The 27,266-nt window shown below is 32.8% G+C and overlaps 12 protein-coding genes and 1 pseudogene across 13 annotated transcripts, besides 2 other annotated features; 6 read left to right on the top strand and 7 right to left on the bottom strand.

Annotated features, from left to right (window-relative positions):
• Window positions 1–11,656: part of a mobile genetic element that runs on past the window's edge.
• Window positions 121–712, top strand: TVAGG3_0399240 (KilA, N-terminal/APSES-type HTH, DNA-binding family; the record flags this gene model as incomplete). Its single annotated transcript, XM_051232646.1, has 1 exon — window positions 121–712. A coding segment is annotated over one exon (592 nt), but the record flags the coding sequence as incomplete, so codon positions are not given.
• TVAGG3_0399230 lies at window positions 1,520–2,214 on the bottom strand (annotated as a pseudogene). Its single transcript has one exon. A coding segment is annotated over exon 1 (695 nt).
• TVAGG3_0399220 (uncharacterized protein) lies at window positions 2,479–2,889 on the top strand (the record flags this gene model as incomplete). Its single annotated transcript, XM_051232645.1, has 1 exon — window positions 2,479–2,889. A coding segment is annotated over one exon (411 nt), but the record flags the coding sequence as incomplete, so codon positions are not given.
• On the bottom strand, window positions 2,906–3,295 carry TVAGG3_0399210 (protein of unknown function, DUF4108 family; the record flags this gene model as incomplete). Its single annotated transcript, XM_051232644.1, has 1 exon — window positions 2,906–3,295. The coding sequence occupies one exon, from the start codon at window positions 3,293–3,295 to the stop codon at window positions 2,906–2,908; it is 390 nt and encodes a 129-aa protein (XP_051102374.1).
• On the bottom strand, window positions 4,150–4,598 carry TVAGG3_0399200 (uncharacterized protein; the record flags this gene model as incomplete). The annotated part of the gene is made up of 1 exon (XM_051232643.1): window positions 4,150–4,598. A coding segment is annotated over one exon (449 nt), but the record flags the coding sequence as incomplete, so codon positions are not given.
• TVAGG3_0399190 (uncharacterized protein) lies at window positions 4,632–4,925 on the bottom strand (the record flags this gene model as incomplete). The annotated part of the gene is made up of 1 exon (XM_051232642.1): window positions 4,632–4,925. One exon carries the CDS (start codon window positions 4,923–4,925, stop codon window positions 4,632–4,634), a length of 294 nt encoding a protein of 97 aa, XP_051102372.1.
• On the top strand, window positions 6,043–6,462 carry TVAGG3_0399180 (uncharacterized protein; the record flags this gene model as incomplete). The annotated part of the gene is made up of 1 exon (XM_051232641.1): window positions 6,043–6,462. One exon carries the CDS (start codon window positions 6,043–6,045, stop codon window positions 6,460–6,462), a length of 420 nt encoding a protein of 139 aa, XP_051102371.1.
• TVAGG3_0399170 (protein of unknown function, DUF4106 family) lies at window positions 7,974–8,327 on the bottom strand (the record flags this gene model as incomplete). The annotated part of the gene is made up of 1 exon (XM_051232640.1): window positions 7,974–8,327. The coding sequence occupies one exon, from the start codon at window positions 8,325–8,327 to the stop codon at window positions 7,974–7,976; it is 354 nt and encodes a 117-aa protein (XP_051102370.1).
• TVAGG3_0399160 (protein of unknown function, DUF4106 family) lies at window positions 9,074–10,205 on the bottom strand (the record flags this gene model as incomplete). Its single annotated transcript, XM_051232639.1, has 1 exon — window positions 9,074–10,205. A coding segment is annotated over one exon (1,132 nt), but the record flags the coding sequence as incomplete, so codon positions are not given.
• On the bottom strand, window positions 10,428–11,180 carry TVAGG3_0399150 (protein of unknown function, DUF4106 family; the record flags this gene model as incomplete). Its single annotated transcript, XM_051232638.1, has 1 exon — window positions 10,428–11,180. A coding segment is annotated over one exon (753 nt), but the record flags the coding sequence as incomplete, so codon positions are not given.
• Window positions 11,657–20,414: 8,758 nt separating the features above from the next.
• On the top strand, window positions 20,415–21,029 carry TVAGG3_0399130 (protein of unknown function, DUF4106 family; the record flags this gene model as incomplete). The annotated part of the gene is made up of 1 exon (XM_051232637.1): window positions 20,415–21,029. A coding segment is annotated over one exon (615 nt), but the record flags the coding sequence as incomplete, so codon positions are not given.
• Window positions 21,030–22,782: 1,753 nt separating this feature from the next.
• On the top strand, window positions 22,783–23,604 carry TVAGG3_0399120 (protein of unknown function, DUF4106 family; the record flags this gene model as incomplete). Its single annotated transcript, XM_051232636.1, has 1 exon — window positions 22,783–23,604. The coding sequence occupies one exon, from the start codon at window positions 22,783–22,785 to the stop codon at window positions 23,602–23,604; it is 822 nt and encodes a 273-aa protein (XP_051102366.1).
• An 86-nt stretch (window positions 23,605–23,690) lies between these two features.
• Window positions 23,691–27,266: part of a mobile genetic element that runs on past the window's edge.
• Window positions 26,270–26,959, top strand: TVAGG3_0399110 (uncharacterized protein; the record flags this gene model as incomplete). The annotated part of the gene is made up of 1 exon (XM_051232635.1): window positions 26,270–26,959. One exon carries the CDS (start codon window positions 26,270–26,272, stop codon window positions 26,957–26,959), a length of 690 nt encoding a protein of 229 aa, XP_051102365.1.

Below are 27,266 nucleotides of genomic sequence, written 5' to 3'. Positions count from 1 at the left end.
AAAATATATTTTTATTGAATTCAGCACAAAAATCTGAAAACAGTGAAATTTCCTTAAGACAGAAAAAATAACGCTAATTTTATTTTTATTTATTTTTTTATTTTGTATGTAAGGACAGATATGACAACAACAGAGAACACAACAACAGTTATAGTCCATGAAGCTATAAATGAAGAATATGAGTGGGTTCAGTTTAACAAACAGTTACGTCTCATTCGTTCGGTCAAAGACGATATGTACCAAATGCAAAGTATTTTGACAGCATGTTTTGCTCCAGATACTATGAAACCACAAGATTGGTTTGAATTAAATAGCACTCATGAACTCCTCAGTGAGTTTGAACATGTAGAACTTAAAAAGATGTACCAAGACAGACAAAACTTACCATCACATCTAAAAGGTATATATGTTCATAAGTTCCTAGTTAGTTCAATAGCAATGTGGGCTTCACCTCGTTATGCAATCTACATACTTATGCTACTTGACGAACTTTGTACAAAGCAGAGAGAAGATATGATGAAAGAAGACAAAAGCATTCAGAAAAGAATACCACGTTCGGTACCAAAAGGAAAGGAAAAGAACTATAAGTATATGATTTATACTGAAGAGATGGAAAATGAAGAAGACAGAGATATGGTTATGTTGCATTTAGTCAGAAGAAACAACAAAAGCTTTTACGACCTTGCTAAGATTTACAAATCTGACAGAAATTGGTTCTATCGCGAAAACTTACCGATTTCAATGACCCCAAATGAAGATGTTAAACAGATAGTTCAAGATACGTTACCTCAAACACACTATGATATGAAAGGTTGTACAATACTTACCTTCAAAGAAGATTTGCCATTGTTAAAGGAAAAAATAACAGAGTATTTTGACAACTTCAAACAAGTAGGGTAGATGAACCATTTATTTTTACGCTTGACTTCAGATGGCTCAGGTAGCTCTATAAGGTAAATTGCCTCATCTGCTGGGTCTATCTCGGTCATTGTTTCAAGACAAGTCTTTTACTTTTTCAAGACAAGTCTTTTACTTTTTCAAGACAAGTCTTTTACTTTTTCAAGACAAGTCTTTTACTTTTTCAAGACAAGTCTTTTACTTTTTCAAGACAAGTCTTTTACTTTTTCAAGACAAGACCCGTTATTTTTCAAGAAATTTTTTGGTGTAAAGTTCTCAAATTTGAGAACAGTGGTCTTGATTTCAGACGATACCCGTACTTTTTCAAGACAAGTCTTTTACTTTTTCAAGACAAGTCTTTTACTTTTTCAAGACAAGTCTTTTACTTTTTCAAGACAAGTCTTTTACTTTTTCAAGACAAGTCTTTTATTGTTTCAAGACAAGTCTTTTACTTTTTCAAGACAAGTCTTTTACTTTTTCAAGACAAGTCTTTTACTTTTTCAAGACAAGTCTTTTATTGTTTCAAGACAATGTCCGACGTACCACCAACCGAGTCCATTCCAAAGCCAGAAGAACCGACAGCCCCAGCACCACAACAGACTAAGACTAAACTCTTTATTTTTCAAGCTTGACTTTTTACAATTTGAACTTTGTTCGCGTAGATATGAATTCTGAAAGAAGTATGAGGGTCTTGTATGACTTTGTACTTCTCCATAGTTCATGTCTGTCAAACTTACCTGCCATGGACTCTTTCATAAGTTCCATGAAATCGTCTTCGGACAATCCAGGGAAAAGTATAATGTCAGTAAGTATTCTCTTTACATCCTTACTTAAACTCTTTGCTGTCTGTACACAAATGACAACTGAAATGTTAAAGTGTCTGAGCTTCTTAAGAATTCGACACATATCTTGTTCTCTGTTCTTTAACAAAGGATGAGAAGCAAAGTCATCTAAGATAAGAAGACATCTATGAGGGTAAGTCTTCCAATCGTAAGATTGCAATTTCTTCGAAATGTATTCTATCTCTTTCTGTTTGTTTCTGAAGTGTTTCTTCTCTAATATTCTCTGCATTTCCTCATTTGGGTCTTTAAACTTCGAATTTATATACTCATTTATAGCAATGTACTTCAAAACTCTTCTTTGGTACTTCTTTATCCAATCTAACAACTCAGAGTCTTTTATACATACTAACTTAGACTTCTTTATAATATCTTTGAACGAATTGACGGTTTGGTCAAATTGACCAGAAGTACTACAAATGACAACTAACTCATAGAATGGGTTCTTCTCATCTAGTTCTTGTTGTTGTGCAGCCATTTTAAGATAAGTGAAAGTCTTACCCGACCCAGGCGGTGCAATTAGACCTGTTATACCATTCTGAGCAAATAAGAACTTGTCATGTATGGGTTTTATCTGAGCATTTTCCAACTTCCTCTTGTTCTTATTTAAAACATTCTCAAATTTCTTGTCAATGTCAGCAAACTTTTTTTCTAACATATTTTTAGAAAAATTAAAATTTTTATCTTTTAGAAAATGTCTAGTGATTTCGCCATCTATATTCGAGACAAGCTTTTCGACAGCAAAACATCTGTCGACCATAAAATCTTACATAGTGTAAACAAGAAAGGTGAATTTGTTCTAAAGTTCTGTTTCTGGGAATATGACAAGAACCATAAAACATTAAGCAGAGAAGTCTTAAAATTTGTCAATGACAGACTTGTTGACAGAGATGACGCCTCTTGGAGAGATGAAGTCCAACAAAAGTTCTTAGAATGCAAAGAAGGCACATGCGCTGTTCTTGAAGATGAAATAGAAAACAGAATAGATGAGCTATTAAAGGACAAAGAACTTTTACATAAATATGGTTGCGCCAAATTTGACATAACTCCACCAGAGAAGAAGAAGAAGAAAGGAAAGAAAGAGAAAAAAGTAGAAGAGAAGAAAGAACCTGAACCTGAACCAGAGCCAGAGAAAAAGAAATTTGACATGTAAAAATAAAATTTTATTTTTAGAACATTTCTGGGTCAATGTCAATGTTCTCTTCCTCTTTAGGAGCAAACACTGGCTTAGACTCTAAAATCTTTTTACCCAATTTACCTTGAACTTCAACTATCTTAGACTCATAATATTCATAGTCGTCTGCTTTCTTTGGTTCATAAGGTATAACAAGTTTGTATGCTTTGCCTTCTTTAAGGTTTGAGAACCTTCTGTCAAAATTTTCTTTGACTGCTAACAAACCTTCTATGTCTAAGTCTTCAAATTTCGCACCATTTTTAGTCACAATAGCAAACTTAACTGGTTCGATGTTCCAAACTTTGCTGAATGAAGACTTTTCAAAATGGTAGAAGTAAACATTCAAATAAGCGAATGGGTCTAGTTCTTCTTTAAGTCCTGACATATATTTGTTGACTGAAATATATTTCGTCATCTTTTCTATCGGATAAAAAAAATATTTTTTTTAAATTTACTCATAAAAATTATTTCTTTGTATATACGCCGTTCTGAACATCTAAAAGATTTTTGACATTTGCCAAGAATGTTCGTTTAGAAGCTGCCATATAACCATATTCTTGACAATATTGTTTATATTCATCGTACAATGACCTTTCATCTAATGACACAAAGTCAGTTTCATCTATAAACAGTTCATATACACTCTTGTTTGCTTCTAACAATGTTTGTCTCTCTTCGGTATATGGAATTTGTCTTGGATTGAACTTAGAAATATCTAATGTCATAAAATATGAGAACAAGTGGTTGTAAAAGTCAGATGTCAAAGTTTCTGCTAAGTCGTCAAAATATTCTGTATCTTGCATATGAGAATCTGACGTTCTGACAACTACATATCTTCTGTCAGAACTTTCTAACTTCATCGGAACAGTATTGTTTGAAACCATAATGAAGTTTGCAACATTTTCACAAACTCTTTGGTCTTTATATTTTCTTTCAACAACTCCAACTTTGTCTGTTATAAGACTCTTCAAAGCATCTGAGTTCAAAACTTTTGTTGTATCTATACTTTGAAGTTCATTGCAAACTATAAGTTTCATATTCTCTATTGAGGAGTTAAACTTGCCACAGATGTTTTCTAAGTTTGTCATATTCGGATTCGAATAACCTTCTAACAGTTTGCACAAAATATCTGTAAAGAAAGTATTCTTACCTGTTCCTTGTTTTCCAATTATAATGAGAGCAGTTTCATTTTTAGCACTTGGATGTTGTAAGATGTTTGCAAACCAACATAAGATATACTCATAGACTCTTTCGTTTCCATTGCATATAATTTCTTTGACATGGTCTAACCAAGCTTCTATAATATTTTCTTTCCATTCTACTTGTTCATATTTATATCCAGTGAAGATAGAATAGAAGTTTGGAGAAGGTGTATAAAACTTTATACCACGAACTGAAAAATCTTCAAGTTTTGACAATAAGATATCCCAAGCATCTAACATCTTCATGCCAACTTGTACGACTTTTATTTTCTTAAGTTTCTGTCTACATTCTTGTTCAGACACAATTGTCGCTCTTGGTTTGTTAAAGACAACATCCCATTCTTTCATGACATAACATTCTGGGGCAGAGTCAACATAAATGACTAAACGTTTCAAATTCTCGACTGCTTTGTTATAGTCTCTAAATGGACACATATTTCTGAACGCTTGGAAGTCATAAAAATCTGAAACATCTATTCTGTACATTTTTATAAAAATAAAAAAAAAAATAATATTTTTTTATTCTTGACTTTGTTGTTGCATTTGTTCCATTTGTTGCATTTGTTGTTCTTGAGCTATTTGTTGTTGAAGTTGTTCTTGTAATACAATACTTTCACCAGTTGCATCTTCCAATTCGAAACTTTCTGCCGTCATTGACAAATACATAGGACATAAAAGTTTTACAGGAACAAAGTTTGCGTCAACTAATGTCAACGTTATACTTGCCAAAGTGTTTGAGTTCACTAAGGTTGAAAATTCTGCATTCGAATGAACAATAGGCAAACCAGCAGAGAAAGTATTGTTTATACGCATAAGTATCTTTTGGTCATAATAGTTTCTGTCGACATTCGAATAACACTTTGAACCTAAGTTTGAAACAATATATAAAATAGGTGTGCTTAAAGTCAATGGAATAGATAGACCTTGTATGACACCTTTTCCTGTTATAGGAAACTGTTGGTAGTAAAAACCAGAAATAAGTTTTGTATTATAGCTCATATCGTTTATAGTAAACTCAGTCGGACATCCAAACATAATGAAACCTGCTCTAGTTGCAGCACATGTTACATCCGTCCTTAAAGTATTAAATAAGTCAACAAAACCTGTTGGTGGTATATCTGAGTAAGTATCTTCAAAGGAGTATTTTTTACCATTCACAACAATAAAGTCTTCTGGTGTCAAAAGAGCAAAACAGGCTTTAGTCGTCATTGTGTTTAAGGTTAGTTTACAATATCGTCCTTGAGGACTTTGTAAGTTTGTTGTTATAGAATTATATGACTCAGGGTTTTTAGTCGTAATAGTATAAACCACTATGTCTTCTGCCATTTACTTAGCAAGTAAATTTTAATGAAATGTTGTGGTCGTCAAATATTTTTATGACGTCTGGGAAACTATATTTTAAGTTCAACGTTTCACCTCCTTTCATAACGTATATCTTGTCAATGACATTATATGAAACACCACAGCAAGCAATGTCGGGCTCTATTTCTTTGATGTTTATATCGTCTGCCTCTGTCAAAAGTTTCAATAGTTCTTTCAAAACTTCACGAGGTGCGATGACATATGAGTTCACTTTTACAGGGTTGTGTTCGACCAAGTTTAACATTATACCTAAAGCTTGACAAATCTTCTCCTGAGTTTGAAGTTTGTCTTTCAGTTGTTGGTAGTCATTTCGAATATCTGCAACAGAACTTAAGTCTCTGCTAACTTCAGGATATGTTGGTTGTTCTTTTACAGGAACTATTGTTATACCATCTTCGTCTTCGTATGGTTTCCCCACTTCAACATCTCTTTCTTTGACATTGACAACAACACTTTGACTGTTTGTTTGAGTTGGTGAATTTAACTTCACATCTGCCACCGCCATTAAACCTTTTGAAACACTTACGCTTCTATTTTTCGGAAATGACATTTTACTTAGAATAAAAAGATGGACGTATTTGAGTATCTCTTCGAATTGAAGCAGAACAAAGTTTACACACACAAACAATACAAGTTCATTGACAGAATAGTTCTTTACACAAACAATGGAAAATGTTATAGAATAGCAGTCTTTGCTGAACCAAAATATTTTCATAAAGCAAAGAAAGTTGGTATAACCGAGATGGTGAAAGTTCTTGAAGCAGACAAAAATATAACAACAAAACTGACCGATATTTCTAAAGGTAAGTTTTTAATACAATACTATGTCAAAACTGGCGTACTGTCAATATTTGACGGAGAGAAGTCAGTTCAAGAACAACTTACTGACCTGCTGCCAAAATCTGCTCGATGGAAGCTGTCGTTATACCAATCTGAGGAGCCCCAGCAGGTTTCATCGAACGAATCTTCAAAAGAGCATCTTCTGTGAAAAGTGCTATTGGTTTTGTAAACTTCTTTGCTCTCAGTTCATCTGGACCGTCTCTGTCACCAGTATATTGTATTTGAACTGTACCAACAGTTGAAATACCACCCATAAAGTCTTCTGAGTCAGCAAATGGAATGCCAAGCCAAAAGTTTGAACGGTCTCCATTTGTATATTGAGTTTTTTGACCTCCTGTATGAGTCCATACTTTCACATATGGCATAATAGAACTTTGCATTTCAGGGTTAATGGTTGTTGTGAAGTTGTTGTTAAAGTTCATAGCATCTAATGTCAAGTTGTATGACCTCATATCCTCAACTGTAGAATATTCTTCTCTTGGATAATATTTGCCATCTATGTTTATATGATATTTAATACCAGGGTTGTAGAAACAAGAATAGTCATTTATAGTTCGTCTGAACAGTACAAACATAGTATCATGCAGTTGTTAAAGCAATATCTGTTCTTGCACCTGGGTCAGCACTTTGGTTTCCAACTTCACCTGCAAAGTCTTTGACAGATATTTGGTGTATAGGGAACATAAGTGGAACTGCAATATATTTGGCAGCTAAAGCAAAATATCTGGGTCCAACATATAGACTGCAAGTCTGCTTTCTATTCTCTTGCATTCAAATTTTTCGCATGTGAACTTAACTGGGTCCCAAGCATCTCCAGCAGCATTGAAATAATAGTTTACTTCAGTGTTGAGGTTTGAGAAACCAAAGTCTAAGTCAACTTTGTTTTTGCAAAAGTCGGCGAATGACATTTTATTTGCTCCCTTTACGTCTGTAAGAGTGAATGGGTCTTGTGTTGGTGCAATGACTAAGTTATTTTAGTAAGTTCGATAGAAATTTTTCCTGCCCAGTTTGGCAAGTATCTTAAAAACCTGAAGATGAGGAAAGATGACAAAGGAACTCTAAGTTTCAGTTTTACTTTAGTGACAGCATTTCCATCTGAACCAGAAAGGTTAACATAAACTCCTGGAACGTTAGGGTCAAGTCTTCTTATTTTCTCAATAGTTGCATACTGGTCTGTTTGTTCTCTAGCTTGTGGTTGTACTGAGTTTCTCAAAGCGAACCATTCATAGTTTGCCCATGTTACTGTTTGAACTAAGTCAGAGTTAGAATATATCTTATATCCCATGAAAACTTCTGGAGCATATTGGTATCCGACATAGAAAATTCCATTGCAACCTTTCTTGTCAGACAACTTGGCAGAAGGTTTTATTTCAATGTCTTGTTCCACGTATAAGAATGAGTTGTCAATAGAAATAATATGAAACCTGTCGCAAGCAATATCTACTGTTGTTGAAGAACCTTCTCCAAACTCACCTACGTTTCCATAAGAAACAGCAGTTGTATATTCGTAAGTTCCAGGAACTATTTCTGACCTTCTAATGGCATTGTCGCATTCGTTATACCATTCGGAAACATTTCCATTCATAGCATCCAAAACTGTTGGCGTTATATTCTGAGCGGCGTACATTTCATATGAGTAAAAATATAGAATAGTTGGATTTATATGTCATAATAGAACCCACGTGGACCAAGCTTTACTTTCTTCCTGACTGAGTTTTTAACTCTTCTTTTTCCTTCATTGCCCTCTGCTTGAAGTTGTTGCATCTTTGCATTATGTTCATCTAGTATGTTGCAAATTTCCCATGTCCTTTTTGCCTTTTGGCTCTGGTCGCCCATCTCAGGTAACCTATATCCTAGAAAGAGTTTGTCATAGTCTGTATTTGAGTCTTTGCGTATTGTTTGCATGACTCTTTCCTGAGTTTCTGGTTCAAGCTCTTCAAACAGAGCTTGTCCATATGGAATAAGCTCGTTTCCAAATATATGTTTTTGTAGCCATTCTGGTTTTCTTTCCATGTTACCAACTATATCTTTTGTGAATGGGAAAGCTTTTACCCAATCTTTCAGTCTTGCGTCGTTTATTTCTGTAGTTGGTTTTATTTTGTCAAGGAACATGTTTTTCAATACTAACATTTCATTTGGTACTGTCCATTTGAGTTTTCTTAAATATTCATCCCTTCTCGGTTCATTGTCTGCAAAGTAAGTTTTTATGACATTTTGTAAACTTTCGTTTGCAAGGTCATGTACAATAGGTTCTCTTCCTTCTCTCTCCCTAACTTTCTTTCTAAACTCTTCACCAAATATACCATCTTTATGGTTCTGTGTAGTTCTTTGAGATAAATGTTCTAGAACGTCAGGTGTTATATTTCCATCAGCCATGTTCATTTCATACTGGTCCAAAATATCTGCATGTTTCATATCTTTCAATGGCATTAAAGCCGCGCTGAAAATACCAGCTATATCTGGTTCACCATTCTCTTCCATTGCGTCTACAACTTCTTGGAATTGAGGTTGTAAGTTTATGAACCACCTATCTGGATTAGCTTTATGACCCCATCTCATTGTAGTTCCATCGTCTGCAGAAACAAAAGTAGGTTTGTTTCCATCTTGGTTAGGTTCTGAATGAACTTTAAACAATGTTTCATTTCTATATGTTTTCTTGAAATTTAACCTTTTATTTTCACCGAGTTCATCCGAAGATTGAACGTTAAATGCTCGTAAGTAAAAAGGGTTGTTGTATTTGTGTACATTTTCTTTCAGTACTTCCATTCTATGCTGAATATTTTCATCTGGTGCTGGAGTCTTTTGTATGTCGGCAAACATTTTTCGATATTCTTCTACTATGTCAGCCGAATTTTTTTTAGACTCTTGGAAATATTCCATATTCTCCGCATACTCTTGTTGAGGGTCAAGATTTTTCGGCTGTTCCAAATCTTCATCTAGTTCTGTGAAGTTAGTTTCCAAAGGAGTGACTTGTTCGTTTCCTTCAGGCTCTTCTAGCTGTTGTTGCTGAACTATTTCTTCCATGTCTGGTTGTATCTGAACTTCTTCCTGTGGAGTTTCTTGTACCTCATCTGCTGGCATTTCATATATTCCGAGACCGTTTTCAACAATTTCCCTATCTACGTCATCCGCATTCATAAGCTTTTGTTCTTTCGTTCCGTCTCTATTTTTTACGCGTTTCATGACGAAAGTTGAATTGTCATTTAGCTCTGACATCAAATATCTCGGAGTAAATTCATCCATGTCATTTGGATGATATGCTATTAAATCATATCCCTTAGCGAGCTTGTATTTTCCAGGTTTGAGATTATATCCGTTTTGGTGCTGAGCCATAAAGCTAAATAGGTTCGGGTCAGTATTTCCATCCTTGAACTTTCTAATAGCTTCTTTATATCTGTCACTAAAGTCAACAGTATCTGGGAAACCACACTCTTCTTTAAGCATTTTTAAGAATTCTTGGTTTCCTTGTTCTCTACTTCTTTTATGTCCTTGCTCTGTTTGTGGTTGTTGTTGTGCAGGGTTTTGAACTGTTGGTTGCTGTGCTGGATTTTGAACTGTTGGTTGCTGTGCTGGTTTTTGAACTGTTGGTTGTTGTGTTGGTTTTGGTGCATGCCTGTGTCTGTGTCCATGTGACGATGTAAATGTTTTAGGTAGTCCTGGTGCAGGTGCTTCTCTTGGAGGGTTTGGTGGTATATAAATTCCACCAGCTGGCACATATGTTCCATCTGCAGCGTAATGTCCTACCTGACTTTTCGTTCTTAAGAAAGCATTTACTAGGTCTGTTTTGGTCTGTTGTAACTCTTTTTCTTGACTTTTCACAACAGTTGCTCTAACGGCGTCATAGGCACTTTGAACTGCCTGTCTCGTTGCTGCATCTGTTATTTTCGTCATATTTTGTGCTACTTCTTTTAACTCTTTGTCGAAACCTTCAGACTTCAGTTTCTTTCCAGATGAGAAGTCGTTCACTTGTTTCACCTTACTATGAAGAGCTTCGAAGGCGTTCTTAAAGTCAGCATTTGTTAAAGCTTCATTTGAACTGTCTTCATCCGCTTGTATTTTTGTCCTTATTGACCCTATAAGCTGGGCTGCTTTAGCGTTGGCTTGGGCATCTAACCAGTCATTGTTAGCTTTTATATATTCTGCGCTTTTCATTGCCTTTTGCATAGCCGCGTCGTTATTTTTACTTTCTTGTGCTAAGTTTTCATACTGTACGGTTTGGTTTTGCAACTGTAAAAGTTTTTCTGCCTTTACATTTGCTTCAACTTCTTTTTTATACTCATCGCTATCCATATATGTCTTCAGGGCTTTTTGTTTTATCTCTTCATCTTTCAGTATTTTATATTGAGTAGTATGGTTTTTCAAATTTATGACATCTTGTTCCATTTTTGCTACTTCTGCTGCTTTTTCTGACACTTTTTTCGCATATTCCTCTGTACTTAGTTCTTTCAGTTGTTCTTCTTTCTTCTTTTTCTCTACGTTTAACTCATTGAGTTTCTTTGTGTGTCTGTCATATTCTAGTTTCTTTTCGTTTTCACTTATTTGCTTCTGTATGTCTATGTTTGACTTTTTGACATCTGTTATTTGATTTTTGAGTGAACTCAAATTCATTTGACTTTGAGGGTTATAGGCTGTTCCGTCTGCAGCTCCACCATAGCCTGCCATTTTCGCTAAAAGTGCCGCTCTTAAACCTCCACTCTGTGCACCAATGACTCGGTTTAAAAGCATAGGATTGCTTGACATTTGTTGCAACATAGTGGGGTCATTCAGCATTTGTTGTTGCAACTGTTGTTGTGGTGTCAGTTTTACTATTGGATGTTTCAATGCTCTCTTCCTCTTACGTATATTCTTACGTAGCTTACGTGGCATTTTAAGTGAAGTTAAAAAGCGGTTTTTGACAGATGTTTATATGACACTTTTTGTTCAGCTCAAAAAACTACTCGGTCAAAGTGTTGTCAGTTTTGTAAAATATTTGTTATATCGTTCTATAATATTTTTTTAAAGTACTCAAATATATACTTTAGAAAAGTGGGTCTATCTCTATGAGCGTTGACGATAGACCATTATTTGTTCGAGCAAATATATACTATCGTATGTTAAAAATATTTTGACAAGTGTAAAGTATGTGTAAGCTCCTTTCTGTCAAAAGTTTGTCCGATGGTGAAAAAAGTATATATAGAAAACAAAAAACGTTTATAGTTCATTCAATATTTGAGATGGAACGGTTTGCCAACGGTAACTATTAAATAAAATAAAAAAATAGAGGGGGTTACCGTTGACGAAAACGGTTTATTTTAAACTTTTCTATGAGTAGTCCGAAAAAACAGTTTATTTTTGTCTAATGGCATTCGCTAGCGTGTTCGCTCCAAATTCACCTGAAGAAATTGCTTGCAGACTTTCAGCGCCCACAGGTTTAGAGCCTCAATATCAAACTGCAGCATCTACACATTCTCCAAGCAGAACAGACAATTCAAATTCAAATTTGTCCTGCAATTCGCTCAATCCAAAGCCACTTTCACTACCAAAAACAATACCAAACGAGCTCCGTATTACAAAGAACCACAGCAACGCTGAACTACGCAAAATACTACTCAGATTGTCTGAAGAATACTTCAATTCAAAGCCAGAAGAAAGAGTTGCTGCAACTTTTAACAAAGAATATTGTGAACAACTCAACAAAGTTCTTGCAGACTTTACCAAACTACAAAAAGAAACACCTGACCCATTCGAATTAGGCGACACAATTGTCAACTATTTTCCAACAATAACAAAGATAGTGTTTGACAGAACTATATGTCAGCTTATTGAAAGTCTTCCACCCAAAGCTGCAAAAAAAGTCGAACAGTTTTGTGTCGAATTCAAATTAAAGAGTTACGGATATCAGGATGACGAAGAAGAACGTGAGTACGGACAAGAAACAGCAAAATGGCAATGTCTTAGCTCACTCAACCCCAAGTTCAAACCATTATTTTACTCAGACAACAACACAATTCAAGTACGCAAAATTGCTATTCATTTCGTTAACCAAGCAGAAGACATTGAAGAAGGAGACTCTATCTCAGTTTATGTTTGCTACTGCAAGTTTTTCAAGGACGAATTTGGAGGACCAATTCTCATGCATGTCTTCAAGCCACATCAGCAACTCTACGTTGAAACTGAAATAACACTCATGCATGGAATGTATCTCAAGTTTGAAAGTCAATTGGAAAACACATACAACATTTGGCTTTCATACATTCAATTCGATACACCAGATGACTTTGATGTTGAAGAAGAAGACTCTACTCAAGAAGATGAACCACAAGACTAACAATTTTCCGAATAAAAACTTCATTATACTAAACATCTTCAGGGCTAGAAGGGGCGCAGCCCCTGGAAGCCCCACTACCTTTTTTTTTTTTTTTTTTTTTTCAGATAACATTAAAATTATATTGTTTGCTGATTTTCCCATTAAAAATAGTCTAAAACAGATCCACTTTTTTTATCAAATTTTCTTTGCAGTTAAAAATGGAAAGATACTTAAACAATACTAAACTTCTAAAATAAAGGATTATTAACCATTTATTTGCATTTTAATGACCAAATCAGACTGAATCAGAATTGGATCATGAAAATTGAATAGAATTGAATCGATTTTATATCCTTTCAAATTCCATTAAAAATTTGAAATATAATTTGACCCTTTTTTATTAAATTCTATCATTATTTTTTGATATAAAGAATTTAAAATATTAATATTACGATCTCCAAGGATAAACATTTTCGATGAATAAACATTATAAAGTGTACGCTAAGCCTTCATTGAAATGAATTACACATATCAATATTTCAAGGTTAAAAGAAACATTTGATAATAGACTTAAAATATTTTCAAAAATCGAAACAATATTCTTATCAAATGTTAAAAATAGATTTTGTTATTTTATGATAATTCATCTGCAAAGCGAACTTTGATTGATATTATCAGATAATTTATATTTTTTTTCATATAATTTATTAATTCATTATTAATTTGTTGTAATTAGAAATGTTTATGAAACTTTCTGTGCGAGAACAAAAAAGAATGGTGAATATTTAATTGGTTTCTTTTTGCGTTTTTTATGATTTTGATCTTCATTAATTTCATCATATGTGAATTTTGAAAATACTACATCGAGATAAATATTCTTTGAATAGAGATTATGCTCATCTACTGCATAGATACATAGTTGACAAACACCAACATCGATATCATCTGGAATAGGAATTGAATATTCAACATCAACTGGAAGATCATTAGAAAAGCTTATGTTGACATTGTTTCCTGCAGTGTCGTTGAGAATGTGAAAAATTCTGATGTTACTGTTTCCATCTTTGTCTGAAACAGAAAGAACAAATTCAAGATTTTTATCTTTGTTAATATAAACAGGGAATGTTGGTGATTTAACAATACTAATTTCTGGTTTATTTAGTTCGTAAGAAAACGTTTTGTTAAATGAATCACATTTATTAACATTGTCACAACATGTAATAAGAAGATTATGTTCAACAGTTGTAAGGTTGTCAGGAATAGGGATATTAATTTCGAATAAATGATTATTTAAATCTGGAATATAAATATTTTGTGATGTTTGACTATTTGAATATCCTTCAATATATCCTTTGATTTCAATTTCATCATCACAATCATAATCTGAAACAAATCCTGAAACTGAAATGAATTTGTCAACATTGTGATAATATGTTTCTTTGATTGAATCTGATATTCTTAGAACTGGATAATTTCGATAAAATTCGAATTCTTTTGTTATTGACTCTGTACTTACTCCACTATCTATATAAGTTGCCCAAACTGTAACTGAATAGTTTTTTTCTTCTACAATAGAATCTGGAATCAAACAAACACCTGACAAATTAAATTGATGTGTAATCCATTTCTTATTAATATTTCCAATGAATGTACTATTTACATCTCCAATACTGCAGTTAATAGAAATATCACCATGTGAGTAAATTCCACTTCCTCGGACTGTAATATTTTTATCAAGTGTTTTGTTGTATTCTTTTCTTTCAAGATCTTCTAAATTAAGAAAAAATGAAACTTCATATTCAAATTCAACTGAAACTGTATTTGATTCAATACCATTTGTATTAATAACACTGGATGAAATAATATAATTTCCAGTGGAGAAATAATAGAGGGTATCTATTGAATATTCATATGTTGAAGATCCACTTTCTTTATTTAGTATTTGATATGGATCATGGTTGCCAATCCAAACTTTAAGTGTGAATGATTCTTCTTTAATTCGATCAAATGAAATTTTTCCTGTTATAGTTGAATCTTCTCCAAATTTGTATTTTGCTTTATCTGTTGTAATATTCATCAAATTAAACATTGGAAAAGCCGGATAACAAAGAGCTGTGGATATATGTGAATTTTCAATATTTAGTGAATCAATTGTTGATATTTCAACATTTTCCGAATTATTTAATTGATAATTATAGTTTAATTGGATGAAACAAGAAGAAACTGCAATTGAAGCATCATAATCTGAATAAAATAAATAATTTCCTGTGTTGAATATTATAATACATTCTATAATTAAAATATTGACATTATCAGATGCAGAAATAACTGCATTATTTTGGGATTGACTACATTCATTTGAAATAATATTGCAATGGTGAATCTTAGCGCCATATGCATAATGTGATAAGCAATTGTTTTGTACAGCTGTATTTTTAATAAATGTTGAATATGAAACATTTGCATTTAAATCAGAATTTCCTGAAATAGTGTAGACCGAATTAATTCTTGTTAGTGAATTAGAAATATTTACATTTTTAATAATATTTCTTCCGTATTGATGAATAATTGGTCCTAAAGATCCATCGCTTCTAGTTATTGTTGATTCAATTAAATAATTTTTGTATGTTCTACTTTGGGTTACAAAAATGTATGAATGTGGCGCTGTGGAATAAGAATGCGGATCTTCAAAATCAATGTGCTTGATTGGATTGATACTGCAGACTCGATATTGAACAACTTGACCTTTATTTTGATAAATATTACCACCTTTTGTGCAATTAAAAACGCACTCAGATACAAGAAGTTTATTATATTTATCATCATCTGAGAGATGAATAATTTCTGTGTCATGATTCGTAAAGAAAACTTCATGAACATTAAAATTGCCTTGTTGATTAGAAATAGGGGCATTATTTTTGTAATCAGTAGGTTGTGAACCAGCGAAAAAATTATCCCAGTTTGATTTGCTAAAAAATAAAAACAATTGAAATAAAATATTTTAAAAATGAACGAAATTGATTGTAAATATTGTAACTATTGTTTAAATCGATAATTATTGCTGAATTTGTATTGAAATCGTTAACTTTATATTGAATATTTGGTTCAGATTTAATTTATGAAAATATGTTCATAATTAACATGTTAAATATCGTTTATACTTTTGTAAATAAGATGTTAATCATAAATGATAGTGTTACTACTGAAATAATTAAGTTTTATTTTTTGATATTTGAGCAAAAAAAGTTTTGAATTCATGTGATTGACAGCATCTAAGGAAGGAACATACCCACTTTTAAGGTGGATATCTCTTAAAACTTTTTTAAACTACTAAAATAACTATTTAACATTAGATAATCTGATCAGAGAAAATATGTCACTTTTTGGGAGTATAAAATCAAACTATACCTCTCAATTTTATATCCTCCCCATACATTTGCTTAAGGGACATATTTTGCGTATTTGAAAAATTTTGAAGTTGACCTTTATTAAAAATTCATTCATTTTTGACTACTTTACACGGATTGATTTTTAAATACACAAATAATCCGCATATTGAATTTAGAATAATCAAGTAAGGGAATAAGCATGTCGGTTTGGGCAATTCTTTTGCAATTTGGGCAATACTTTTGAAATTGGATCAAGAAAATTGAATAAAAGTTAAATTACATTCATTCAAATTCTAATGATTTCAGATAACATTAAAATTATATTGTTTGCTGATTTTCCCATTAAAAATAGTCTAAAACAGATCCACTTTTTTTATCAAATTTTCTTTGCAGTTAAAAATGGAAAGATACTTAAACAATACTAAACTTCTAAAATAAAGGATTATTAACCATTTATTTGCATTTTAATGACCAAATCAGACTGAATCAGAATTGGATCATGAAAATTGAATAGAATTGAATCGATTTTATATCCTTTCAAATTCCATTAAAAATTTGAAATATAATTTGACCCTTTTTTATTAAATTCTATCATTATTTTTTGATATAAAGAATTTAAAATATTAATATTACGATCTCCAAGGATAAACATTTTCGATGAATAAACATTATAAAGTGTACGCTAAGCCTTCATTGAAATGAATTACACATATCAATATTTCAAGGTTAAAAGAAACATTTGATAATAGACTTAAAATATTTTCAAAAATCGAAACAATATTCTTATCAAATGTTAAAAATAGATTTTGTTATTTTATGATAATTCATCTGCAAAGCGAACTTTGATTGATATTATCAGATAATTTATATTTTTTTTCATATAATTTATTAATTCATTATTAATTTGTTGTAATTAGAAATGTTTATGAAACTTTCTGTGCGAGAACAAAAAAGAATGGTGAATATTTAATTGGTTTCTTTTTGCGTTTTTTATGATTTTGATCTTCATTAATTTCATCATATGTGAATTTTGAAAATACTACATCGAGATAAATATTCTTTGAATAGAGATTATGCTCATCTACTGCATAGATACATAGTTGACAAACACCAACATCGATATCATCTGGAATAGGAATTGAATATTCAACATCAACTGGAAGATCATTAGAAAAGCTTATGTTGACATTGTTTCCTGCAGTGTCGTTGAGAATGTGAAAAATTCTGATGTTACTGTTTCCATCTTTGTCTGAAACAGAAAGAACAAATTCAAGATTTTTATCTTTGTTAATATAAACAGGGAATGTTGGTGATTTAACAATACTAATTTCTGGTTTATTTAGTTCGTAAGAAAACGTTTTGTTAAATGAATCACATTTATTAACATTGTCACAACATGTAATAAGAAGATTATGTTCAACAGTTGTAAGGTTGTCAGGAATAGGGATATTAATTTCGAATAAATGATTATTTAAATCTGGAATATAAATATTTTGTGATGTTTGACTATTTGAATATCCTTCAATATATCCTTTGATTTCAATTTCATCATCACAATCATAATCTGAAACAAATCCTGAAACTGAAATGAATTTGTCAACATTGTGATAATATGTTTCTTTGATTGAATCTGATATTCTTAGAACTGGATAATTTCGATAAAATTCGAATTCTTTTGTTATTGACTCTGTACTTACTCCACTATCTATATAAGTTGCCCAAACTGTAACTGAATAGTTTTTTTCTTCTACAATAGAATCTGGAATCAAACAAACACCTGACAAATTAAATTGATGTGTAATCCATTTCTTATTAATATTTCCAATGAATGTACTATTTACATCTCCAATACTGCAGTTAATAGAAATATCACCATGTGAGTAAATACCACTTCCTCGGACTGTAATATTTTTATCAAGTGTTTTGTTGTATTCTTTTCTTTCAAGATCTTCTAAATTAAGAAAAAATGAAACTTCATATTCAAATTCAACTGAAACTGTATTTGATTCAATACCATTTGTATTAATAACACTGGATGAAATAATATAATTTCCAGTGGAGAAATAATAGAGGGTATCTATTGAATATTCATATGTTGAAGATCCACTTTCTTTATTTAGTATTTGATATGGATCATGGTTGCCAATCCAAACTTTAAGTGTGAATGATTCTTCTTTAATTCGATCAAATGAAATTTTTCCTGTTATAGTTGAATCTTCTCCAAATTTGTATTTTGCTTTATCTGTTGTAATATTCATCAAATTAAACATTGGAAAAGCCGGATAACAAAGAGCTGTGGATATATGTGAATTTTCAATATTTAGTGAATCAATTGTTGATATTTCAACATTTTCCGAATTATTTAATTGATAATTATAGTTTAATTGGATGAAACAAGAAGAAACTGCAATTGAAGCATCATAATCTGAATAAAATAAATAATTTCCTGTGTTGAATATTATAATACATTCTATAATTAAAATATTGACATTATCAGATGCAGAAATAACTGCATTATTTTGGGATTGACTACATTCATTTGAAATAATATTGCAATGGTGAATCTTAGCGCCATATGCATAATGTGATAAGCAATTGTTTTGTACAGCTGTATTTTTAATAAATGTTGAATATGAAACATTTGCATTTAAATCAGAATTTCCTGAAATAGTGTAGACCGAATTAATTCTTGTTAGTGAATTAGAAATATTTACATTTTTAATAATATTTCTTCCGTATTGATGAATAATTGGTCCTAAAGATCCATCGCTTCTAGTTATTGTTGATTCAATTAAATAATTTTTGTATGTTCTACTTTGGGTTACAAAAATGTATGAATGTGGCGCTGTGGAATAAGAATGCGGATCTTCAAAATCAATGTGCTTGATTGGATTGATACTGCAGACTCGATATTGAACAACTTGACCTTTATTTTGATAAATATTACCACCTTTTGTGCAATTAAAAACGCACTCAGATACAAGAAGTTTATTATATTTATCATCATCTGAGAGATGAATAATTTCTGTGTCATGATTCGTAAAGAAAACTTCATGAACATTAAAATTGCCTTGTTGATTAGAAATAGGGGCATTATTTTTGTAATCAGTAGGTTGTGAACCAGCGAAAAAATTATCCCAGTTTGATTTGCTAAAAAATAAAAACAATTGAAATAAAATATTTTAAAAATGAACGAAATTGATTGTAAATATTGTAACTATTGTTTAAATCGATAATTATTGCTGAATTTGTATTGAAATCGTTAACTTTATATTGAATATTTGGTTCAGATTTAATTTATGAAAATATGTTCATAATTAACATGTTAAATATCGTTTATACTTTTGTAAATAAGATGTTAATCATAAATGATAGTGTTACTACTGAAATAATTAAGTTTTATTTTTTGATATTTGAGCAAAAAAAGTTTTGAATTCATGTGATTGACAGCATCTAAGGAAGGAACATACCCACTTTTAAGGTGATATCTCTTAAAACTTTTTTAAACTACTAAAATAACTATTTAACATTAGATAATCTGATCAGAGAAAATATGTCACTTTTTGGGAGTATAAAATCAAACTATACCTCTCAATTTTATATCCTCCCCATACATTTGCTTAAGGGACATATTTTGCGTATTTGAAAAATTTTGAAGTTGACCTTTATTAAAAATTCATTCATTTTTGACTACTTTACACGGATTGATTTTTAAATACACAAATAATCCGCATATTGAATTTAGAATAATCAAGTAAGGGAATAAGCATGTCGGTTTGGGCAATTCTTTTGCAATTTGGGCAATACTTTTGAAATTGGATCAAGAAAATTGAATAAAAGTTAAATTACATTCATTCAAATTCTAATGATTTCAGATAACATTAAAATTATATTGTTTGCTGATTTTCCCATTAAAAATAGTCTAAAACAGATCCACTTTTTTATCAAATTTTCTTTGCAGTTAAAAATGGAAAGATACTTAAACAATACTAAACTTCTAAAATAAAGGATTATTAACCATTTATTTGCATTTTAAAAAAAAAAAAAAAAAAAAAAAAAAAAAAAAAAAAAAAAAAGGAAGTGGGGCTTCCAGGCACTTCGTGCCTTCTAGCCCTAAGAATTTTTCCCAAGACCCAAGAGGAGGACCGAACCCCAGCCGACCAGCCGTTGATTTTTTTGTCAAGACTTCTTCGTATATGTTTTGTCAAGACTTCTTCGTAAATGTTTTGTCAAGACTTCTTCGTAAATGTTTTGTCAAGACTTCTTCGTAATGAGCGTAAATGACCCAAAAATAATGTTTATGTTAGAATGTTAGATCTAACACGTTTTCTAACATGTTTTCTAACATCGTAGAAAACTCATGAATTTCTTCGTAAATGTTTTGTCAAGACTTCTTCATCGTAAATGTTTTTAACTTCACTTAAAATGCCACGTAAGCTACGTAAGAATATACGTAAGAGGAAGAGAGCATTGAAACATCCAATAGTAAGACTAACACCACAACAACAGTTGCAACAACAAATGCTGAATGACCCCACTATGTTGCAACAAATGTCAAGCAATCCTATGCTTTTAAACCGAGTTGTTGGTGCACAGAGTGGAGGTTTAAGAGCGGCACTTTTAGCGAAAATGGCAGGCTATGGTGGAGCTGCAGACGGAACAGCATATAACCCTCAAAGTCAAATGAATTTGAGTTCACTCAAAAATCAAATAACAGATGTCAAAAAGTCAAACATAGACATACAGAAGCAAATAAGTGAAAACGAAAAGAAACTAGAATATGACAGACACACAAAGAAACTCAATGAGTTAAACGTAGAGAAAAAGAAGAAAGAAGAACAACTGAAAGAACTAAGTACAGAGGAATATGCGAAAAAAGTGTCAGAAAAAGCAGCAGAAGTAGCAAAAATGGAACAAGATGTCATAAATTTGAAAAACCATACTACTCAATATAAAATACTGAAAGATGAAGAGATAAAACAAAAAGCCCTGAAGACATATATGGATAGCGATGAGTATAAAAAAGAAGTTGAAGCAACTGTAAAGGCAGAAAAACTTTTACAGTTGCAAAACCAAACCGTACAGTATGAAAACTTAGCACAAGAAAGTAAAAATAACGACGCGGCTATGCAAAAGGCAATGAAAAGCGCAGAATATATAAAAGCTAACAATGACTGGTTAGATGCCCAAGCCAACGCTAAAGCAGCCCAGCTTATAGGGTCAATAAGGACAAAAATACAAGCGGATGAAGACAGTTCAAATGAAGCTTTAACAAATGCTGACTTTAAGAACGCCTTCGAAGCTCTTCATAGTAAGGTGAAACAAGTGAACGACTTCTCATCTGGAAAGAAACTGAAGTCTGAAGGTTTCGACAAAGAGTTAAGAGAAGTAGCACAAAATATGACGAAAATAACAGATGCAGCAACGAGACAGGCAGTTCAAAGTGCCTATGACGCCGTTAGAGCAACTGTTGTGAAAAGTCAAGAAAAAGAGTTACAACAGACCAAAACAGACCTAGTAAATGCTTTCTTAAAAACGAAAAGTCAGGTAGGACATTACGCTGCAGATGGAACATATGTGCCAGCTGGTGGAACTTATATACCACCAAACCCTCCAAGAGAAGCACCTGCACCAGGACTACCTAGAACATTTACATCGTCACATGGACACAGACACAGGCATGCACCAAAACCAACACAACAACCAACACAACAACCAACACAACAACCAGCACAGCAACCAACAGTTCAAAACCCTGCACAACAACAACCACAAACAGAGCAAGGACATAAAAGAAGTAGAGAACAAGGAAACCAAGAATTCTTAAAAATGCTTAAAGAAGAGTGTGGTTTTCCCAGATACTGTTGACTTTAGTGACAGATATAAAGAAGCTATTAGAAAGTTCAAGGATGGAAATACTGACCCGAACCTATTTAGCTTTATGGCTCAGCACCAAAACGGATATAATCTCAAACCTGGAAAATACAAGCTCGCTAAGGGATATGATTTAATAGCATATCATCCAAATGACATGGATGAATTTACTCCGAGATATTTGATGTCAGAGCTAAATGACAATTCAACTTTCGTCATGAAACGCGTAAAAAATAGAGACGGAACGAAAGAACAAAAGCTTATGAATGCGGATGACGTAGATAGGGAAATTGTTGAAAACGGTCTCGGAATATATGAAATGCCAGCAGATGAGGTACAAGAAACTCCACAGGAAGAAGTTCAGATACAACCAGACATGGAAGAAATAGTTCAGCAACAACAGCTAGAAGAGCCTGAAGGAAACGAACAAGTCCTTCCTTTGGAAACTAACTTCACAGAACTAGATGAAGATTTGGAACAGCCGAAAAATCTTGACCCTCAACAAGAGTATGCGGAGAATATGGAATATTTCCAAGAGTCTAAAAAAAATTCGGCTGACATAGTAGAAGAATATCGAAAAATGTTTGCCGACATACAAAAGACTCCAACATCAGATGAAAATATCCAGCATAGAATGGAAGAACTGAAAAAAAATGTACACAAATACAACAACCCTTTTTACTTACGAGCATTTAACGTTCAATCTTCGGATGAACTCGGTGAAAATAAAAGGTTAAATTTCAAGAAAACATATAGAAATGAAACATTGTTTAAAGTTCATTCAGAACCTAACCAAGATGGAAACAAACCTACTTTTGTTTCTGCAGACGATGGAACTACAATGAGATGGGGTCATAAAGCTAACCCGGATAGGTGGTTCATAAACTTACAACCACAATTCCAAGAAGTTGTAGACGCAATGGAAGTCAATGGTGAACCAGATATAGCTGGTATTTTCAGCGCGGCTTTAATGCCATTGAAAGATATGAAACATGCAGATATTTTGGACCAGTATGAAATGAACATGGCTGATGGAAATATAACACCTGACGTTCTAGAACATTTATCTCAAAGAACTACACAGAACCATAAAGATGGTATATTTGGTGAAGAGTTTAGAAAGAAAGTTAGGGAGAGAGAAGGAAGAGAACCTATTGTACATGACCTTGCAAACGAAAGTTTACAAAATGTCATAAAAACTTACTTTGCAGACGATGAATCGAGAAGGGATGAATATTTAAGAAAACTCAAATGGACAGTACCAAATGAAATGTTAGTATTGAAAAACATGTTCCTTGACAAAATAAAACCAACTACAGAAATAAACGACGCAAGACTGAAAGATTGGGTAAAAGCTTTCCCATTCACAAAAGATATAGTTGGTAACATGGAAAGAAAACCAGAATGGCTACAAAAACATATATTTGGAAACGAGCTTATTCCATATGGACAGGCACTGTTTGAAGAGCTTGAACCGGAAACTCAGGAAAGAGTCATGCAAACAATACGCGAAGACTCAAATACAAACTATGACAAACTCTTTCTAGGATATAGGGTACCTGAGATGGGCGACCAGAGCCCAAAGGCAAAAAGGACATGGGAAATTTACAACATACTAGGTGAACATGAGGCAAAGATGCAACAACTTCAAGCAGAGGGCAATGAAGGAAAAAGAAGAGTTAAAAACTCAGTCAGGAAGAAAGTAAAGCTTGGTACGAGTGGGTTCTATTATGATATATAAATCCAACTATTCTATATTTTTACCCATATGAAATGTACGCCGCTCAGAATATAACGCCAACAGTTTTGGATGCCATGAACGGAAATGTTTCCGAATGGTATAACGAATGCGACAATGCCATTAGAAGGTCAGAAATAGTTCCTGGAACTTACGAATATACAACTGCTGTTTCTTATGGAAACGTAGGTGAGTTTGGAGAAGGTTCTTCAACAACAGTAGATATTGCTTGCGACAGGTTTCATATAATTTCTATTGACAACTCTTTCTTATACGTGGAACAAGACATTGAAATAAAACCTTCTGCCAAGTTGTCTGACAAGAAAGGTTGCAATGGAATTTTCTATGTCGGATACCAATATGCTCCAGAAGTTTTCATGGGATATAAGATATATTCTAACTCTGACTTAGTTCAAACAGTAACATGGGCAAACTATGAATGGTTCGCTTTGAGAAACTCAGTACAACCACAAGCTAGAGAACAAACAGACCAGTATGCAACTATTGAGAAAATAAGAAGACTTGACCCTAACGTTCCAGGAGTTTATGTTAACCTTTCTGGTTCAGATGGAAATGCTGTCACTAAAGTAAAACTGAAACTTAGAGTTCCTTTGTCATCTTTCCTCATCTTCAGGTTTTTAAGATACTTGCCAAACTGGGCAGGAAAAATTTCTATCGAACTTACTCCAAGCAAAAATAACTTAGTCATTGCACCAACACAAGACCCATTCACTCTTACTGTAGCTGGAACTGGTGGAGCCAAGTTCTGTGACTTTTGCAAAAACAAAGTTGACTTAGACTTTGGTTTCTCAAACCTCAACACTGAAGTAAACTATTATTTCAATGCTGCTGGAGATGCTTGGGACCCAGTTAAGTTCACATGCGAAAAGTTTGAATGCAAGAGAATAGAAAGCAGACTTGCAGTCTATATGTTGGACCAGATATTTCAAATGCTTTAGCTGCCAAATATATTGCAGTTCCGCTTATGTTCCCTATACACCAAATATCTGTCAAAGACTTTGCAGGTGAAGTTGGAAACCAAAGTGCTGACCCAGGTGCAAGAACAGATATTGCTTTAACAACTGCAATGAAACATGCAGATACTATGTTTGTACTGTTCAGACGAACTATAAATGACTATTCTTGTTTCTACAACCCTGGTATTAAATATCATATAAACATAGATGGCAAATATTATCCAAGAGAAGAATATTCTACAGTTGAGGATATGAGGTCATACAACTTGACATTAGATGCTATGAACTTTAACAACAACTTCACAACAACCATTAACCCTGAAATGCAAAGTTCTATTATGCCATATGTGAAAGTATGGACTCATACAGGAGGTCAAAAACTCAATATACAAATGGAGACCGTTCAAACTTTTGGCTTGGCATTCCATTTGCTGACTCAGAAGACTTTATGGGTGGTATTTCAACTGTTGGTACAGTTCAAATACAATATACTGGTGACAGAGACGGTCCAGATGAACTGAGAGCAAAGAAGTTTACAAAACCAATAGCACTTTTCACGGAAGATGCTCTTTTGAAAATTCGTTCGATGAAACCTGCTGGGCTCCTCAGATTGTATAACGACAGCTTCCATCGAGCAGATTTTGGCAGCAGGTCAGTAATTGTTCTTGAACTGACTTCTCTCCGTCAAATATTGACAGTACGCCAGTCTTAACATAGTATTGTATTAAAAACTTTCCTTTAGAAATATCTGTAAGTTTTGTTGTTATATTTTTGTCTGCTTCAAGAACTTTCACCATCTCGGTTATACCAACTTTCTTTGCTTTATGAAAATATTTTGGTTCAGCAAATATTGCTATTCTATAACATTTTCCATTGTTTGTATAAAGAACTATTCTGTCAATGTATTTGTATTGTTTGTGTGTGTAAACTTTGTTCTGCTTCAATTCGAAGAGATACTCGAATACGTCCATCTTTTTATTCTAAGTAAAATGTCATTTCCGAAAAATAGAAGCGTAAGTGTTTCAAAAGGTTTAATGGCAGTGGCAGATGTGAAGTTAAATTCACCAACTCAAACAAACAGTCAAAGTGTTATTGTCAATGTCAAAGAAAGAGATGTTGAAATGGGGAAACCATACGAAGACGAAGATGGTATAACAATAGTTCCTGTAAAAGAACAACCAACATATCCTGAAGTTAGCAGAGACTTAAGTTCTGTTTGCAGATATTCGAAACGACTACCAACAACTTAAAGACAAACTTAAAACTCAGGAGAAGATTTGTCAAGCTTTGGGTATTAATGTTAAACTTGGTCGAACACAACCCTGTAAAAGTGAACTCATATGTCATTGCACCTCATGAAGTTTTGAAAGAACTATTGAAACTTTTGACAGAGGCAGACGATATAAACATCAAAGAAATAGAACCCGACATTGCTTGCTGTGGTGTTTCATATAATGTCATTGACAAGATATACGTTATGAAAGGAGGTGAAACGTTGAACTTAAAATATAGTTTCCCAGACGTCATAAAAATATTGACGACCACAACATTTCATTAAAATTTAGTTGCTAAGTAAATGGCAGAAGACATAGTGGTTTATACTATTACGACTAAAACCCTGAGTCATATAATTCTATAACAACAAACTTACAAAGTCCTCAAGGACGATATTGTAAACTGACCTTAACACGATGACGACTAAAGCCTGTTTTGCTCTTTTGACACCAGAAGACTTTATTGTTGTGAATGGTAAAAAATACTTCTTTGAAGATACTTACTCAGATATACCACCAACAGGTTTTGTTGACTTATTTAATACTTTAAGGACGGATGTAACATGTGCTGCAACTAGAGCAGGTTTCATTATGTTTGGATGTCCGACTGAGTTTAGTATAAACAATATGAGCTATAATACAAAACTTATATCTGGTTTTTACTACCAACAGTTTCCTATAACAGGAAAAGGTGTCATACAAGGAATGTCTGTTCCATTGACTTTAAGCACACCTATTTTATATATTGTTTCAAACTTAGGTTCAAAGTGCTATTCGAATGTCGACAGAAACTACTATGACCAAAAGATACTCATGCGTATAAACAACACTTTCTCTGCTGGTTTGCCTATTGTTCATTCGAATGCAGAGTTTTCAGCTTTAGTAAACTCAAACACTTTAGCAAACATAAACTTAACCTTAGTTGACGCAAACTTTGTTCCTGTAAAACTTTTATGTCCTATGTATTTGTCAATGACGGCAGAAAGTTTCGAATTGGAAGATGCAACCGGTGAAAGTATTGTATTACAAGAACAACTTCAACAACAAATAGCTCAAGAACAACAAATGCAACAAATGGAACAAATGCAACAACAAAGTCAAGAATAAAAAAATATTATTTTTTTTTTATTTTTATAAAAATGTACAGAATAGATGTTTCAGATTTTTATGACTTCCAAGCGTTCAGAAATATGTGTCCATTTAGAGACTATAACAAAGCAGTCGAGAATTTGAAACGTTTAGTCATTTATGTTGACTCTGCCCAGAATGTTATGTCATGAAAGAATGGGATGTTGTCTTTAACAAACCAAGAGCGACAATAGTTTCAGAACAAGAATGTAGACAAAAAACTTAGAAAATAAAAGTCGTACAAGTTGGCATGAAGATGTTAGATGCTTGGGATATCTTATTGTCA

The sequence above is a fragment of the Trichomonas vaginalis genome, chromosome V (assembly GCF_026262505.1).
Source record: "Trichomonas vaginalis G3 chromosome V, whole genome shotgun sequence".
Lineage (NCBI taxonomy): Eukaryota > Parabasalia > Trichomonadida > Trichomonadidae > Trichomonas > Trichomonas vaginalis.
This window is presented reverse-complemented; position numbering and strand designations above follow the sequence as displayed.